Genomic DNA, 17,534 nt, shown 5'->3' with positions numbered 1-17,534 from the left:
AAAGCAATTGTGCGGATTATAGACACTTAATAGCTCGTTTTTAAGTTTCAAAAGATTGCGACCCCCCCCCCCCACCCTTTGCCTCACAATGGTTTGATCCACTGCCAGTTCCTTAGCTTGCGAGGTAACGTAGAGGTCGTATCTACTGTCTGAAAGGCACTCAATGCACGTAACTGACGTGAGGTTAATCCAGTCAATCGTGCACACACACTAGCTGAATATGCAGAGCTAGCGCGCAAATATTAACTATTAAGCTAGCTAGTACCTATTCCATTTATGTGGCGTCGTCAAAGATGGAATCTTTGCTATCGTCAATTTATTTCAAGATCAGCATGCATGTAAGTTAGTGCTTCAAAGTCCCTGTGATAAGGTTAGCGATAAACTGAACAGAACTACACTCTCTTCTACCATTTGTTTAAATATATTTAATGGTCTCGTTGCAAAAGCTAAATTGTCGCAAGGGAACTTTTATTTATATATTTTATTTCACCTTTTATTTAACCCGGGTAGCAAAGATTATAGCAAACACCACTGAATTGGTGCTCGCTAGCTTTGCAAATTCAGCTATTGTTAGAAGCCAGCCAATATGAAACAAACGATTAAAATTACAAAAGGTTGCAGCATATGTTGTGTAAATGGTGAACTCATACAGCTGTCAACTCTTCAGTTGTTAAAGGCAATGGTATTGCTGTTGTGATTAGTTGTGTAGTTTTGGGTACCGGTAGTTAGGAGTACGGCAAACACCTTATTTCTTTGGTTCCTCAATATACATTTACCATATTAAACGTAGGCTATGTGTTACAGCACTACTTTTGGTGTCCCCCTCAGGAATTGCTCTTGAGAAAATGTAATGTAATTGTCCTGTCCAAAGTTGATATCAGATTTTCGCCCCTGCTTTCACTTCATTACATTCCTAAAAAAAATGTACTTTTTACTCCATACAGTATTTGTTACATATTGAATGCTTAGCAGGGCAGAAAATGGCCCAATATTCCTACTGCCTCTGATCTGGCAGACTCACTAAACACAAATGCTTTGTTTTTAAATGATGTCTGAGCGTTGGAGTGTTACTATCCGTAAATAAATAAATAAACAAGATAATTGTGCAGTCTGGTTTGCGTAATATAAGGATTTTTTTATTATTTGTTCATTTGATACTTAAGTATATTTAAAACCAAATACTTTTAGACTTAGGTGGCTGATCTAAGTAGTATTTTACTGAGTGACTTTCACTTTTGAATAATTTTCAGTTAAGGTATCTTTACTTTTACTCAAGTATGACAATTGGGTACTTTTCCCACCACTGGACCCAGGTATGTCATTAACATGGCAGAGAAGGAGTCTGTGTGCTGTGCCACTGTCTGGCAGGGATATGGACGTCTGTCTGCGTTGTGCCCTATTTGTGTCACACTGGCTGGTTACACTGTCACTCACAGATGGCATAGCACTGAAGATGACTCACCGTCAGTCTCTCCCACACAGAGAACAGGATCGACTCATCTCCCTCTGTTCCCGAAGGATCTGAGCGCTAGCTGTCGGTACTCCTATTACATTCAAATGTTCATTTCAGTTCTAATGTACAGTGTATAATCTGAGTAAGAGGGCATTTGGGTGGCTGTGAAATTTCAATGAAAGCAATACAGCCCGTCATTGTGTTGATTTCCAGCGTATTGCTGGTTACGTGTGTTAATTGACATGGCGTTTTCTGTCCTGTGTGTGCTGATGACTTTATGGTCTTCAGTGGACAGAGTAGCAATGCTCAATCCTTTTGACCCCCCCCCCCCATCTCCTCTATCACTAACCTAGATGTGTGTAGGCTGTAAATCTTTCCAAACAGGACGTCCGTTCTCTTCCCCCTCCCCCATTTCATCAATGGCAGCTGATATCTTCACAAGTGTCTTTTGTTTGAGACTGAACTGGTCTTTCCGTTTTGTGTACTGTTGAAACTTGGAGGTAACTGACTAGCCAGGAGTAACTGTCAGGGAGGTTTCCTGTGCCCGTGGCACTCTTTTCTCCCCTTGATCTCTTTCTCTGTCTATCATTCTGTCGATGTTTATTTCTTTTTGAATTTTTCACATGCCAAGCACAGCGAGTACATCCACAGGTCTAACACCCCCCCCCCCCCCCCCCCCCCCAGCCATAGAATCTCACCTCCTCAACCTCTGTCAGTATCCCACCTCCTTCTCTCATTAGCTGCTGACTGAGGTATCCCCGGTGTGACTGAGATTGGCTGGACCCTAGAGCTAGAGCCAGCCTGTTGATCTGATTAACACAAACCAGGAGTGTGATGTCTGCTCCCTTATCAGTCATTGTCTATCTCACCCTGGACAGATTAGCACAAGTCCCTCAACAGACTCTCTTTTAAGACTGTTATTTTTATCTTGTTGGAGACCCTGGTTAAAAGTGTAATCTTTGTTCAAGATGTGCCCTGCAAGGCAAAATACACTTTAAAGTCAAGGACCAAACACAAATAGCGTACAGAAACACACCAACAAATCAGATGATGATGATGATGATGATAATCTCACCAAAAGCATATTCAGGACAAGTTTAGACAGTAAACAGGATGGGCCATGATGTCAGAATGAACACTTGGACAGTCCTACCCACACGTTTTCCTTATAGCACTAGGGGGAAAAAGTGATTATAGCTCAAAGAAGCTCAACATACACAGTTGGGGTTAGATGCTCAGTGGGGATGGTACTGTTGTTGTACAACTGCCCCTTTCACAGTGGCCACAGTGTTTTGTATGGGCTTTGTTTTGCTCCTGTGATGGGAAGTCATGCATCAGAGGAAAGCTTAGCACTCTGTCTCTTCTTCTAATTACAGCCCAGGCTTCCCCCAGCCTTTGTGCTGGAATTCCCACAATGGAACTCCTGAGAACAGGGGCTGAATTCCTCCGATTCCCCACAGGTTTGCGGAGCTAAATAAGAAGACGGAGCGTTACAGTGGCCCTGCTATTGTATGCCTTGCAGCTTTCCCACTGTCCAGCCCTGGCAGGGTTGGACCAGGGATAGGATGGGAGGGGATGAGGAGGGGGCAGATGGCCAGAGCCCCCACTGGGAAAACGGAGAGGGGAGGCAGGGGAGAGAGGAGGAGGGCAGGCCTTTTCTTTCGGTGGGAGGTGAAAGAGTGCTCTTTTCCATGTAATCAAACCCCTGAGAACCCAAGCAAGGCCTGCTTGAGTCTATACACTGTGCCTGGTGGCGGATGTGAGACTGGTGTTGAGAGGAGGAGGAGGGGGGGGGGGGGTGTGAATATGCATGTACCAGTGTGTTCGTATACTGTTGGAAGGAACAGATGTGCAGGTCATCCTAAAGCTGCAGCGCATAATCAATTATGTAGCATTTACCGGTGATCTGATCAAAGTCTGCAGGTCTGCTTCAGAGAAGAAAGATACTTAAAGGTCCAATGCAGCTGCTTTTATTGCAATAAAACATAACATATTTTCTGGGTAACACTTAAGTACCTTACTGTGATTTTGTTTTTAATTAAAATGTTAAAATAAACTAAAATAGCTTCTTAGCAATGAGCAATTTCTCAAGCAAGAATTTTGCTAGGCATGTCTGGGAGTGGTCTGAGTGGGAAGTAGAAATTGTAAAACTAGGTGTTATTGGCAGAGAGGTTTGGAACTCTTATTGGTCTATTTTACCTCCTGGGGATGTCACCAAGCAGGCCAAAGCTCCATCCTGCCAAAACAGGCTGAAATTTCAGGTGGTCTTTTCAAAGAGCTTTAATACTAAAAGTGCATTCTTATAATGTTCACAATTTCACAGTATTATTCCAACCTCGTGGAAATATATAGAACACAGGGAAATCATGTTTTTGACTGCACTGGGCCTTTTAAGGACAAGACCTGGATTATCTAATTGCATGATTGCGTGTTCTTCTGTAAAAGCACACTCTAAGGTATTCAAAATGCTCTCATTGTAGCCTACAGTAAATTACCTTACACATGACATCTGCTTCTAAATGTCTTGGAGTACAATACCAGCTTGACTCCATGTTGTGAGGCACTTTTTTTGTCTCTACTTCATTTCCAATGTCATTCCTTGATTTTCCCTGGACTGTCATGTTCTGGCTACTGAGAGGAAACCTGCGGTTTTTAGTGCTTCTGTACAGATGTGAACCAGGAAATGTTAGGATTATCACAGGACTAGCCAGTCCGTTATAGGCAGAGTGGAAAGACTCACTGTTTACATTGCCAAAACCTGTGCTTATAGCCTTAAGTAGGCTGAAGTTCCATGGCCTTCAGTGTGAGCCAGATCCGTTTCTACAGTCCAAACGGAGCCTCTGGCTCTGGGATCTTTGCTTTCCCAGCTGTCCAGAATCCTGTATGTCTGTACGTCAACTCATGTCAAATCTGGACTAAAGCTTTTGTGTTGATAACCTGTTATACATACATACATACATACATACATACATACATACATACATACATACATACATACATACATACATACATACATACATACATACATACATACATACATACATACATACATACATACATACATACATACATACATACATACATACATACATACATACATACATACATACATACAGTGGGGAGAACAAGTATTTGATAACCTGCAAAATCCGCAGTGTTTCCTACTTACAAAGCATGTAGAGGTCTGTAATTTTTATCATAGGTACACTTCAACTGTGAGACGGAATCTAAAACAAAAATCCAGAAAGTCACATTGTATGATTTTTAAGTAATTAATTTGCATTTTATTGCATGACATAGGTATTTGATACATCAGAAAAGCAGACCTTAATATTTGGTACAGAAACCTTTGTTTGGAATTACAGAGATCATACGTTTCCTGTAGTTCTTGACCAGGTTTGCACACACTGCAGCAGGGATTTTGGCCCACTCCTCCATCCAGACCTTCTCCAGATCCTTCAGGTTTCGGGGCTGTCGCTGGGCAATACAGACTTTCAGCTCCCTCCAAAGATTTTCTTTTTGGTTCAGGTCTGGAGACTGGCTAGGCCACTCCAGGACCTTGAGATGCTTCTTACGGAGCCACTCCTTAGTTGGCCTGGCTGTGTGTTTCGGGTCGTTGTCATGCTGGAAGACCCAGCCACGACCCATCTTCAATGCTCTTACTGAGGGAAGGACATTGATGGCCAAGATCTCGCGATACATAGCCCCATCCATCCTCCCCTCAATACGGTGCAGTCGTCCTGTCCCCTTTGCAGAAAAGCATCCCCAAAGAATGATGTTTCCACCTCCATGCTTCACGATTGGGATGGTGTTCTTGGGTTTGTACTCATCTTTCTTCTTCCTCCAAACACGGCGAGTGGAGTTTAGACCAAAAAGCTCTATTTTTGTCTCATCAGACCACATGACCTTCTCCCATTCCTCCTCTGGATCATCCAGATGGTCATTGGCAAACTTCAGACCGGCCTGTACATGCGCTGGCTCGAGCAGGGGTACCTTGCGTGCGCTGCAGGATTTTAATCCATGACGGCGTAGTGTGTTACTAATGGTTTTCTTTGAGACTGTGGTCCCAGCTCTCTTCAGGTCATTGACCAGGTCCTGCCGTGTAGTTCTGGGCTGATCCCTCACCTTACTCATGATCATTGATGCCCCACAAGGTGAGATCTTGCATGGAGCCCCAGACCGAGGGTGATTGACCATCATCTTGAACTTCTTCCATTTTCTAATAATTGCGCCAACAGTTGTTGCCTTCTCACCAAGCTGCTTGCCTATTGTCCTGTAGCCCATCCCAGCCTTGTGCAGGTCTACAATTTATCCCTGATGTCCTTACACAGCTTGGCCATTGTGGAGAGGTTGGAGTCTGTTTGAGTGTGTGGACAGGTGTCTTTTTATACAGGTAATGAGTGGAGAACAGGAGGGCTTCTTAAAGAAAAACTAACAGGTCTGTGAGAGCTGGAATTCTTACTGGTTGGTAGGTGATCAAATACTTATGTCATGCAATAAAATGCAAATTAATTACTTAAAAATCATACAATGTGATTTTCTGGATTTTTGTTTTAGATTCCGTCTCTCACAGTTGAAGTGTACCTATGATAAAAAATTACAGACCTCTACATGCTTTGTAAGTAGGAAACACTGCCGATTTTGCAGGTTATCAAATACTTGTTCTCCCCACCCATACATACATACATACATACATACATACATACATACATACAGTTGAAGTCAGAAGTTCACATACACTTAGGTTGGAGTCATTAACTTGCTTTTCAGCCACTCCACAAATGTCTTGTTAACAAACTATAGATTTGGCAAGTTGGTAAGGACACCTATTTTGTGCATGACACAAGTAATTTTTCCAACAATTGTTTACAGACAGATTAGTTCACTTATAATTCACTGTATCACAATTCCAGTGGGTCAGAAGTTTACATATACTAAGTTGACTGGGCCTTTAAACAGCTTGGAAAATTCCAGAAAATGATGTGATGGAAGCTTCTGATAGGCTCATTAACATAATTTGAGACAATTGGAGGTGCACCTGTGGATGGATTTCAAGGCCTACCTTCAAACTCAGTGCCTCTTTGAATGAATGACATCATGGGAAAATCTAAAGAAATCAGCCAAGACCTCAGAATAAAACATTGTAGACCTCCACAAGTCTGGTTCATCCTTGGGAGCAATTTCCAAATGCCTGAAGGTACCACGTTCATCTGTACAAACAATAGTACGCAAGTATAAACACCATGGGACCACGCAGACGTCATACCGCTCAGGAAGGAGACGCATTCTGTCTCCTAGAGATGAAAAAATGTTTGTGCGAAAAGTGTTAATCAATCCCAGAACAACAGCAAATAACCTTGTGAAGATGTTGGAGGAAACTGGTACAAAAGTATCTATATCCACAGTAAAATGAGTCCTATATCGACATAACCTGAAAGGCCGCTCAGCAAGGAAGAAGCCACTGCTCCAAAACCGCCATAAAAAAGCCAGACTATTGTTTGCAACTGCACATGGGGACAAAGATCGTACTTTTTGGAGAAATGTCCTCTTCTCTGATGAAACAAAAATAGAACTGTTTGGCCATAATGACCATTGTTATGTTTGGAGGAAAAAGGGGGAGGCTTGCAAGCCAAAGAACACCATCCCAACCGTGAAGCACAGGGGTGGCAGCATCATGTTGTGGGGGTGCTTTACTGCAGGAGGGACTGGTGCACTTCACAAAATAGATGGCATCATGAGGATGGAAAATTATGTGGATATATTGAAGCAACATCTCAAGACATCAGTCAGGAAGTTAAAGCTTGGTCGCAAATGGGTCTACCAAATGGACAATGACCCCAAGCATACTTCCAATGTTGTGGCAAAATGGCTTAAGGACAACAAAGTCAAGGTATTGGAGTGGCCATCACAAAGCCCTGACCTCAATCCCATAGAACATTTGTGGGAAGAACTGAAAAAGCGTGTGCGAGCAAGGAGGCCTACAAACCTGACTGTTACTCCAGCTCTGTCAGGAGGAACGGGCCAAAATTCACCCAACTTATTGTGGGAAGCTTGTGGAAGGCTTCCCAAAATGTTTGACCCAAGTTAAACAATTTAAAGGCAATGCTACCAAATACTAATTGAGTGTATGTAAACTTCTGACCCACTGGGAATGTGATGAAAGAAATAAAAGCTGAAATAAATCATTCTCTCTAATATTATTCTGACATTTCACATTCTTAAAATAAAGTGGTGATCCTAACTGACCTAAGACAGGGAATTTTTACTAGGATTAAATGTCAGTAATTGTGAAAAACTGAGTTTAAATGTATTTGGCTAAGGTGTATGTAAACTTCCGACTTCAACTGTACATACACAAAAGTATTTGGACACCTCTTCAAATTAGTGTATTAGGCAATTTCAGCCACACCCGCTGCTGACAGGTATAAAATCGAACACAAAGCCATGCAATCTCCATAGACAAACATTGTCAGTAGAATGAAGAGCTCAGTGACTTTCAACGTGGCATTGTCATATGATGCCACCTTTTTAAGGAATACCTAGGCTAGGATAAAGTAATCCTTCTAACCCCCCCCCCCCCCCCCCCTTAAAAGATTTAGATGCACTATTGTAAAGTGGTTGTTCCACTGGATATCATAAGGTGAATGCACCATTTTGTAAGTCGCTCTGGATAAGAGCGTCTGCTAAATGACTTAAATGTAATGTAAATGTAAATATGATGCCACCTTTCCAACAAGTCATTTCATCAAATTTCTGCCCTGCTAGAACTGCCCAGGTCAACTGTAAGTGCTGTTATTGTGAATTGGAAATGTCTAGGAGCAACAACGACTTAGCCGCAAAGTGGTAGGCCACACAAGCCCACAGAACGGGACCACCCGGTGCTGAAGCATGTAGCACGTTAAAATTGTCTGTCTTTGGTTGCAACACTCCCTAATGAGTTCAAAACTGCCTCTGGAAGCAACGTCAGCACAATAACGATTCGTCGGGAGCTTCATGAAATGGGTTTCCATGGCCGAGCAGCCGCACACAAGCCTAAGGTCATGCCCAATGCCAAGTGTCGACTGGAGGGGTGTAAAGCTTGCCGCCATTGGACTCTGGAGCAGTGCAAACATGTTCTCTGGAGTGATAAATCACGTTTCACCATAGGGCAGTCTGGTGGACGAATCTGTTTGGCGGATGCCAATACAATGCTACCTGCCCCCAATGCATAGTACCAACTGTAAAGTTTGGTGGAGGAGGAGTAATGGTCTGGGGATGTCTTTTGTGATTTGGACTAGGCTCCTTAGTTCCAGTGAAGGGAAATCTTAATGCTACAGCATACAATGACATCCCAGACGATTCTGTTCCTCCAACTTTGTGGCAACAGCTTAGGGAAGGCCCTTTCCTGTTTCAGCATGACAATGCCCCCCATGCACAAAGCGAGGTCCATATGGAAATGGTTTGTCGAGATTGGTGTGGAAGAACTTGACTGGCCTGCACAGAGCCCTGACCTCAACCCCATCGAACACCCTTGGGATGAATTGGAATGCCGACTGCAAGCCAGGCCTAATCACCCAACATCAGTGCCCGACCTCACTAATGCTCTTGTGGCTGAATGGAAACAAGTCCCCACAGCAATGCTCCAACATCTAGTGGAAAGCCTTCCCAGAAGAGTGAAGCTGTTATAGCAGCAAAGGGGGAACCAACTCCATATTAATGATTTTGGAATGTGATGTTCGACGACCATGTGTCCACATACTCAAAATCATTGATGAATGGTGGAACATGAATGATTTGAAATAATCTATATTTGAGTAACCTTTATTATCATAAGAAGGAGATCCATCTTCATGGGCGATTTCAATATAAACTGTGAAAACAAAACTTGCAGGACCCCCTGTATATAGCCTCGTTATTGTTATTTTGCTTTTATTTTTTACTTTAGTGTATTTGGTAAATATTTTCTTAACTCGTCCTTGATCTCTACTGTTGGTTAAGGGCTTGTAAGTAAGCATTTCACGAGCTGTTCTTGTTAATGGGGAGAATCTGAAAGTTGTGTCCAACTTCAGGTATCTTGGTGTCATTTTGCACTCCTCCAACTTGACATTTAAGAAACATGTGAAGGTGGTTAACATGGTCAAGTTTGGATTATCAAACTTCAGGTTTATAAGGCCTTTCCTTCTTCTGGAGGCCGCTAAACTATATATGCTATGATCTTCTCACATTTGAGATATTGCCTCACATGCTGGTCACAAGCAGGACCTACTCTTCTGAAACCAATTGAATCCCTCTACAAACAAACACTTAAGATTTTTGATAACAAACCAAACAGTTAACACCATTGTCATATCATTTAGAAACATAATTTACTTAGTCTGGATAGCTTTAAACAGTATGTAAGCCTTGTCTTTAAGATCCTGCATGGTCTTGCCCCTCCACCCCTATGCCGGCATATCATGCTCAAGGAAAATATCTCCAGGATAACAAGGGCAGTAACTAGAGGGGATTGCGTTGTCCCTTTTCAACACAGTAAAATCGGTCAATCGGCCTTTTCTGTTAGAGCTACAATATACTGGAATGCAATGCCCATGGACTTGAGAAGCTGCACTGATTATTGTATTTTTAAATTTGAATTGAAAACATGGCTCCAATCTATCCAAACCTGTACACATGAGTTATCTGTGGTTCCTCATACATAAGACAATAGTTGATGATAGTGTAGTTGTTGTTAGAATAATATATTATTGGATGTAATTTATTTATATTTTGTATTGTTTTAGTGTGTATTTCTTTGTGGCTGTGTAATTGTCCTTAGCTGCCCTGGGACTACGGGTGCAAATTAGCTTTCGGCTAACCCCGGCACATTTACATGGGATGTTGCATTATTGTAATATTGATGTTAATTAATGTGCGTTGTCCCTAATGAATGAATGAAAGCATAAATGTAGTGTAGTTCCAGGCCCCAATCAATAGGTGTAGCGGGTGGCAGCAGGACCCCACAGTAACAGCAGGTGCCCGTACATCCAGCCCCCTGCTCCAGAGTGGGTGAGGTAATGACAGACTGCGGGCGTCGAGGTTTGCTAATCATCCCCTATTTTGTGAAAATCGATCACTCAAAGTGCTTTGAAACGGAACTTCCTCCTATTATGTTACATTGAAAACACATGTTTATGCTGGACCATTTACTCAATTGGATTGTGCCGTCTCAGCTGGACTCACTAATGTCACTATTACACACACACACACGCACACACACACACACACACACACACACTCAGACCATAAGCTCCACTTTCTACTGATGTTCAAATGAGGAGAAGCCTGGGTTAATGCATAACATTTTTGTGAGACAGAATTTGTCTTTGTCTTTCTGCATGTTTCTTCACACTCCATCTCAGCTTTGGCATTTAAGTGCGTGTTAAGTTCTGTTGTCAGGATAGCGTTAAAATGTTTGTAAAGCGTTTTAAGCCTGGTTTGGCCTTTTTTGAAGAGCTTTCGCAAACCTTCCCACTTCCACCCCCTTCATCAATCCACTATAGTGTGACACCCACCTCCCTCACTTGTTTTTATGTCCTTAATGGACGTTAATAGTTTCACACACACCCTGTAGCCATTGGTCTACGCTCTATAAACTTTTATCAGGTCTATGTGAGAAGGTGCGTCTTTTCTTCTGCATGTGGCAAGAGTACGGGCCAGAGAGATCATGGTATTGTCCCTTAAGACTCTGGGAGCAAATGTAGCCTGTGGTTCCTATGGGATAAATGCACTACGACTTGTATACCTATTGGGATAATGCATTCTGACTGGGGTACCCATGTTTCCCACTCTCTCCCCAGCGGGATCCTCTCAATTAGTCCCATCGAGGGGACGGGTCCTTGGTCCCCCCCCCCCCCCCCACACACACAGGCTGTTTTGAAGTGGCAGCTTTTGTTCAAACTCTCCGAATTAGACCGCCAGGCTAGTCAGGTTGGACCCTACCGTGATCTGACCCAGAATTCCAAAGTCAGGACAGTGCTCTGGGAGAGGGATTTGGGGAGGTGTTTGGAAAATGAGAAAAAAACACTTAAACGAATGAAGCAATTTATATAGGTATTGAGGGTGGAAGGGAAGTTCTCTTTTGGGAAGATGTTTTGTTGGTCGACCCAAAGATTTGTAATAAGCCCTGCCACAGTCAGAGCAGGCCTAGTAGCCCAAACTTAGTTTACCTTCCCCTCTCCCCTTAACTCATCCGTAGAGAGATTCCGCAGAAGGATGGCATCGTTCCACAGGAAATGCCTTCTTAACACGCCGAGGGTAATGCAGGAAGGAGAAACCTTAGCCCTGTGTTTCCATTCTCTTGTTTCTCTTTAATCCCATTACCAGCAGCTGGCCCAGTCAGAGGCTGAGGCTGTGTTTGTGTTGGGCTGCGTTCAGTCCCCCTCCGCCTCACAGCGCTTACTGGGTCTCTCTCATACCCTCCTCCACTGGGCCTTTTGAAGTGAGCTCCCTCTGTGCTGCCAAAACTCACTCCATCTTAGGGATTAAGCCCAAATTGCATAAAGTCTGCCCTGGGAATTCTCAAGCCAGGAATGTGAAAAATGTTTAGACAGTAAGTGAACTTGACTGGTTGCATTATGGGTTATAGTTGAGCAGTTTGATGTATTTTGTTGATTTCACTGAGATTTCTCTGCAGAAGCCTTGCAGACTTTTTAGCGTTTTGAGGTTTTATAAGAGGTCGTTAAAAAAGGAACTTCAATGTCAAAAGCACAGTTAATGGACTGTTAGAGATTCTTCTGCAGATTTGTAGTATTTTGTGAAAGACTTGGCTGTTCCATGTTGGTGGGTTTGAATGTAGGCCCGTGTGTGTGTGTGTGTGTGTGTGTGTGTGTGTGTGTGTGTGTGTGTGTGTGTGTGTGTGTGTGTGAGAGAGAGAGAGATGGGGACAGTCACAGAGACGTATGCTACTCTTACTGCAACCCAGTAGACGTATGATTGGTACAGCAGTCTCTGTGGTGTGTCCTGGGAGCCCCTGGCTGTCTGCTCTGCAGGCCAGACGAATTAACAGTCTGCTCTGGTATCTGCAACTGGATATCCTGCAGCACTAAGCCATTCACCACGCTGACACACACACACACACACACGTTGCCGCAGCAACACCACACACACACATTGAATGCCACACAGGTGTGAAAATGAGGTACCATTTATAAAGAAGGCTCCTTACCACAGAACATACCCCCATCTGCATACACATAATGCTCAACATAGTGTATTCATATATATGGAGTGTCGTTAATATGGCTGCAGTTTAGACTGGAAAGAATGTACGAAACCAAAGCTCTTTCCTTGAATATTTGTCAACGGAGAAATGGATGGGTTTTGGATGGCCATACTCACAGCGTGTGTGTGTGTGTGTGTGTGTGTGTGTGTGTGTGTGTGTGTGTGTGTGTGTGTGTGTGTGTGTGTGTGTGTGTGTGTGTGTGTGTGTGTGTGTGTGTGTGTGTGTGTGTGTGTGTGTGTGTGTGTGTGTGTGTGTGTGTGTGTGTGTGTGTGTGTGTGTGTGTGTGTGTGCGCATCTGTCAGGATCAGGGGGGTTGTGCAGCTGACGGGCCATTCAGAGGGCCAGGGCTCAGGGCCATAGCTCTGCAGCTGCCCCCTCTCTGTGCCCTCATTGATGGACTAGATGGTGTTTACTCCCCACCCCCCAAATGGTTTATTGTGAACAAGAAGCATTTGTGTTTGGCTCTCTTAGGATACTTTTTTTTGCAGTTGTCTTGTCGAAAGCACTGCATGTTACCCACAGACTTCTGCTAATGGGGCTTTAAAATATAAAAATTGCATTGGACCAATTCATCCAGCTTAGCCCTTAGTAGGTGTGAGTGTAATGTAGAACAAATTGCCTTTCCTTGAGTGGGCAGAGTGGCTGCTATTGCGATAGTTAACTCATCCAACAGTGTGGGGGTTTAAAAAGCAGCTAAGAGACATCCCCCAACTGTAATCGGACAAAGAGCCGCCCATTGTTCAACTGTCCCAAAAGACTTAGGAGCGGTTTAACCGCTCTTCTGTTTATGGTGTGTTTATCTTGGGGCTAGATCTGTTGCACCTGTTTCTCTCTCTGCTATTGGTCCGCCCGTATGTCGTCAGGTGTCGGGTCCGTTATTAGAACTGGGCTTGTGTCAAGACAGGTGGAGACCGACTTCCACGCATCCTGTTGCGTCCTTTAGGAGATTCATGTGCTGCGTCTCTTCTGTGGGTAGGCCTCTGTATCACTGTTAGAGGCCTGCATAAAAAACCACAGCTTTTACTGTTGTTTCATGTTATCACATAAAGGTATTTCTTATCGGTGCTCTTTGTCTCAAGGTACTGACACTCGTTTCTCTCCTTCCCCCTCTCTGTGTCCAGGCTTGGATGACAGCCTGCAGCAGTATGTGCCTAACTTTGAGCGGGAGAAGATCAGCGGGGAGCAGCTGCTGAAGATCTCCCATCAGGACCTGGAGGAGCTGGGTGTGGCCCGCATCGGACACCAGGAGCTGGTGCTGGAGGCCGTCGACCTGCTCTGTGCTCTGGTACGTACACGGTGCTCACATCTCGATTTCCCCCCCGCAGGTCAATATTAGCATGACAGCTCATGAAAGCCCTTGTGTGAAAAAGGGATGATGGGACCAGGAGCTTGCTGGTTGTTCAGTGAGAATCTCTGGAGATGGAGCTGTCATCGGCCCTGCTGTCCCCTCTTTCGCTCTCTCGGTGCCAGTGTGTGTGTGTTTGAAATAGGCCCAGATTGTAGTTGGCAACCAGTGGTGCAGAATCTCTTGTTTCCCACACAACTCAGTAGGGTGTAGAACACTGCTCCAGGACATTAGAGTAGGAAAAGCTGTATTTCAGTCCAGATGGAGGGAAACCAGGCTTTTTAATCAGGCTCTATAGGCTCCAGGTCTGGTGGTTAGATTTGAGCTGGTGATTAGTAGTGGTCAGATGGGGAATCACATCACTTAGACATCACAGGACATGAAGGGGATGAAGAGAAGAAAGGGGTTATTGTGCTCTTTCTTTAGCTATATCTCTTCTGTTTCTCTCACTCACACACACACACACACACACACACACACACAGAGAGAGGGGGTGAAATGTCAGGTCAGCTGTTGAATTCCCAGTGCACTCCTGGCCTCAGCCTTGTCTCTCACCCCAGTGGCTCATGGGAACGCTGATACGGCCTTCTAGCCTGGCGTCCGGCCATCCATCAAAAGAGCTGCCAGGAGAAGAGTTATGGTCAACACCACTGTCTTAAAGCTCAGAGGGAGAGGGAGAGGTGCTCCTAAAACATTCACCAAGATCAGTCTGAAACAGAACCAGGTTTTCAACCAGGTGGGATTGATTTGGGTTTTTATCGTTTCCTGTGTCAGCCCAGATTGCGGTCTTAAGTTTTGATCAGTGTCAGCGTTTTATTTTTGTGAAATCCTTGTGCCCCTTTAAAATGGCTCGCACTACTGATTTTCCCTCTATCAAGTTCCTTAAAGGAGCATTTCCATTCAGATTTTATCCTGCAATGCTCCCTGATCTTGTATTTATTCTACTTTAAGAAAACTTTAAGCAGTAGACCAACAGGTCACTTTACCCAAACAGATCTAATTTAGCTGGCACTGCTAAATACCCACCACCTAAATGCCAGAGGAGCCTGGTGTTGTCTGGTTAGACATGAGTGGTGTTCGTGCCCATGTCATCTGATCCTGGTTAGTTTGCTTCTGATGTATAAGGTTGAGATTCAGATGTGGAGAGCGACACACAGATTAACCCCAGCATGATAGCTGCCAGTCTAAGCACCCTGAGTCTATGTTCAGCTGTGGGATCCTGGGATTGTCCGAGGTTGGAGACGGACCTCTGAAGCCTGTTGTTCCTTGATTAATCATCTCTAGGGAATATTCATTGGGAAGTATTGTTGGATAGTGTCTGAGCATCCCTCTCTGGAGCAGAGATGGTGATAACAGCTTGAAGAGATAAGACCCTAGGCGGTTACTGTGATCATTGGGAACGGACACATGGAAATGCTTTTTACTGGGGTAGAGGGTAATGCTTATGCTATGATGAATCTGTGTCATACCGTACATCCTTCAGTCCAGCCAGTGTTGGGGAAGCTACTCTGAAAATGTAGTTTTCCAAGCTACCAATTACTTCACACTGGAAGAAGTTAGGCTACACTAAAGCTACCCTTAACAAAAATATAGCTTACTTAACTGAAGTTACTTATAAATGTAACTAAGTACTTTTTCTATCTAAATCTGAAATGTCATAAACTACAAATTGCAAGAACAGATCACTCTGGAGTCAGATGTTAAACAGAATGTGTAATTTAGCCTATTAAACATAACAAGTGAGAATTGGGCACGTAGTGTTTGACGTGAGAATTGGGCCGATCTGATGCTGGAAAATAAAGGACACTCTTGCCTACTTCACCCATATTTTATTTTTGCTAAAAAAAGTGGTGTAGTTCCAATAGTCAGCTACACCACAACATGGCAACACTACCAATATTTGAATATAGTTCAACCACCACCAAGCTACTGCAAAATGTAATTACATTTGAACTAAATGTAGTTCACTAATCCCCAACACTGAGTCCAGTATCCCTTACTCTATGCTCAGGGTAATTGTGCCCAGATTTCTGCTCACCCCCAGAGCCAGCGATTTAGTGAGGCCTCTTTGTTTTCTCTTGATGAGCTTCATAAATTTAACCCGTATTCCCTCGTGTTTCCCCAGCATGTGTTTGTTATGGTTAACAAATCTTCCCCCAGTCCAGAGCCTTTGTTATTTCTCAAAATAACTTGAGTCTGTTAGGAGAGGATGACTATGTTATGTCATTCAGACAGAGGATGACTATGTTATGTCATTCAGACAGAGGATCAGAGAGGATGTTTAGACGTACTCGTTTCCCCCACTAGTGACCCTGGGTTTGGAATGCCGGGCCAGCAGTGGCATGGAAACGCTCCTCGCACCCCTGATTGAGGAACCATGGGTAAACAAGCTGGTCGTGATGGTCTGCTGTTGCTCCTCTTATTAACAGGGGCCTCTGTCTCACTGGCCCCGCGGGAGGAAGACACACCCTCGTTTCAATTAACTTCAACTGGGGAGAGGTCACGGTTTATGAGTGGAACAACCAGCTGTCAAATGCCAGACCCCTCTCGCTGTGGGGTCAAACAGTCCATCTCTTCTCTTTGTGGTCACACAGCAGTCCTTTCACAGTAGACAGGATATCCCCTGTACTGGTCATGGAGCCACATGGTAGATGGTCATGAGATGGTCTGAACCTTCTCTGCTGTTGAATGCTTTTAGAAGCATGTTCTTACATCAGAGTTGTGTATCTGTTCATCGTCTTGTAAATGACTAGAACCTTCTATCACACGTGTCTTAACTTGGCTCTCGAGTCCCTTTCCCTCAGCAGAATGTTAGACTGGCTGACTTAATGTAGCCCTTCGGAACCACTCAGATTACAGCTCACACCAGACAGAAGTCATCTGAGCAAACTGGTCTCTGGAGACAGAGGAAGAACATGAATTATTCAAACTGGGACTCTCAGAAACATAATGACTTCTGCAGAGATCCATCTTGAAACCCAACACCTCTGTTTTTCCTTTGGAACCCCAGCGGCCTGCTCATAGGAGAAGAGCCCCCCCCCCCCCTATTGTCTCCCAGAGCCATGGAATATATATTAAAGGTGCAGTGGCTAAGTAGTGCGGCGGAAACTGCTGTGTGGTGTTTTACTGTCCACTGTGGACCTGTCCCTTCGAGGAGCGTACCAGACTCTCTCTTCAGGAGCAGGAAACAGATGTGGCCCCCACCTGGCTGATTGACGGGTGTGGGGGAATGCCCATCTTGGGCCGTGTTCCTGCCCGTGATCCTCTGGTGGTGTCAGGTGATGCGTACCGTTGGGCCCCTGCGGTGAGGGGCAGGAAGAACCTGTTGTGTTGGGCCTCCTCAGGTCTCCTGTGAACACTTCTCCATGTCTGTCAGGATACAGGGCCTATCTGGAGGCCCGAGCAGATCCTATTCACAACAGTCACTTCTCTGCTTTCTCGACGGTAGCTAAGCAGTGCCCTTAATAAGACGGATTAAAATGGAGTGAATTGGATTT

General features: G+C 44.3%; 1 protein-coding gene across 2 annotated transcripts in view; it reads left to right on the top strand.

The window, feature by feature from the left end:
• Positions 1 to 17,534, top strand: part of LOC106610791 (connector enhancer of kinase suppressor of ras 3) — a 61,547-nt gene that overhangs the window by 14,123 nt on the left and 29,890 nt on the right. For both annotated transcript variants that reach the window (XM_014210378.3, XM_014210377.3), the window contains exon 2: positions 13,814 to 13,977. In XM_014210378.3, coding sequence (XP_014065853.1) covers positions 13,814 to 13,977 — 164 coding nt within the window. The remainder of the gene's footprint in view (positions 1 to 13,813; positions 13,978 to 17,534) is intronic.

This window comes from Salmo salar, chromosome 09 (assembly GCF_965601325.2).
Source record: "Salmo salar chromosome 09, fSalSal1, whole genome shotgun sequence".
In the NCBI taxonomy this organism is placed as follows: Eukaryota; Metazoa; Chordata; class Actinopteri; order Salmoniformes; family Salmonidae; genus Salmo; species Salmo salar.
Note: the sequence above shows the minus strand (reverse complement) of the source record. Positions and strands in the feature narration are given on the sequence as shown.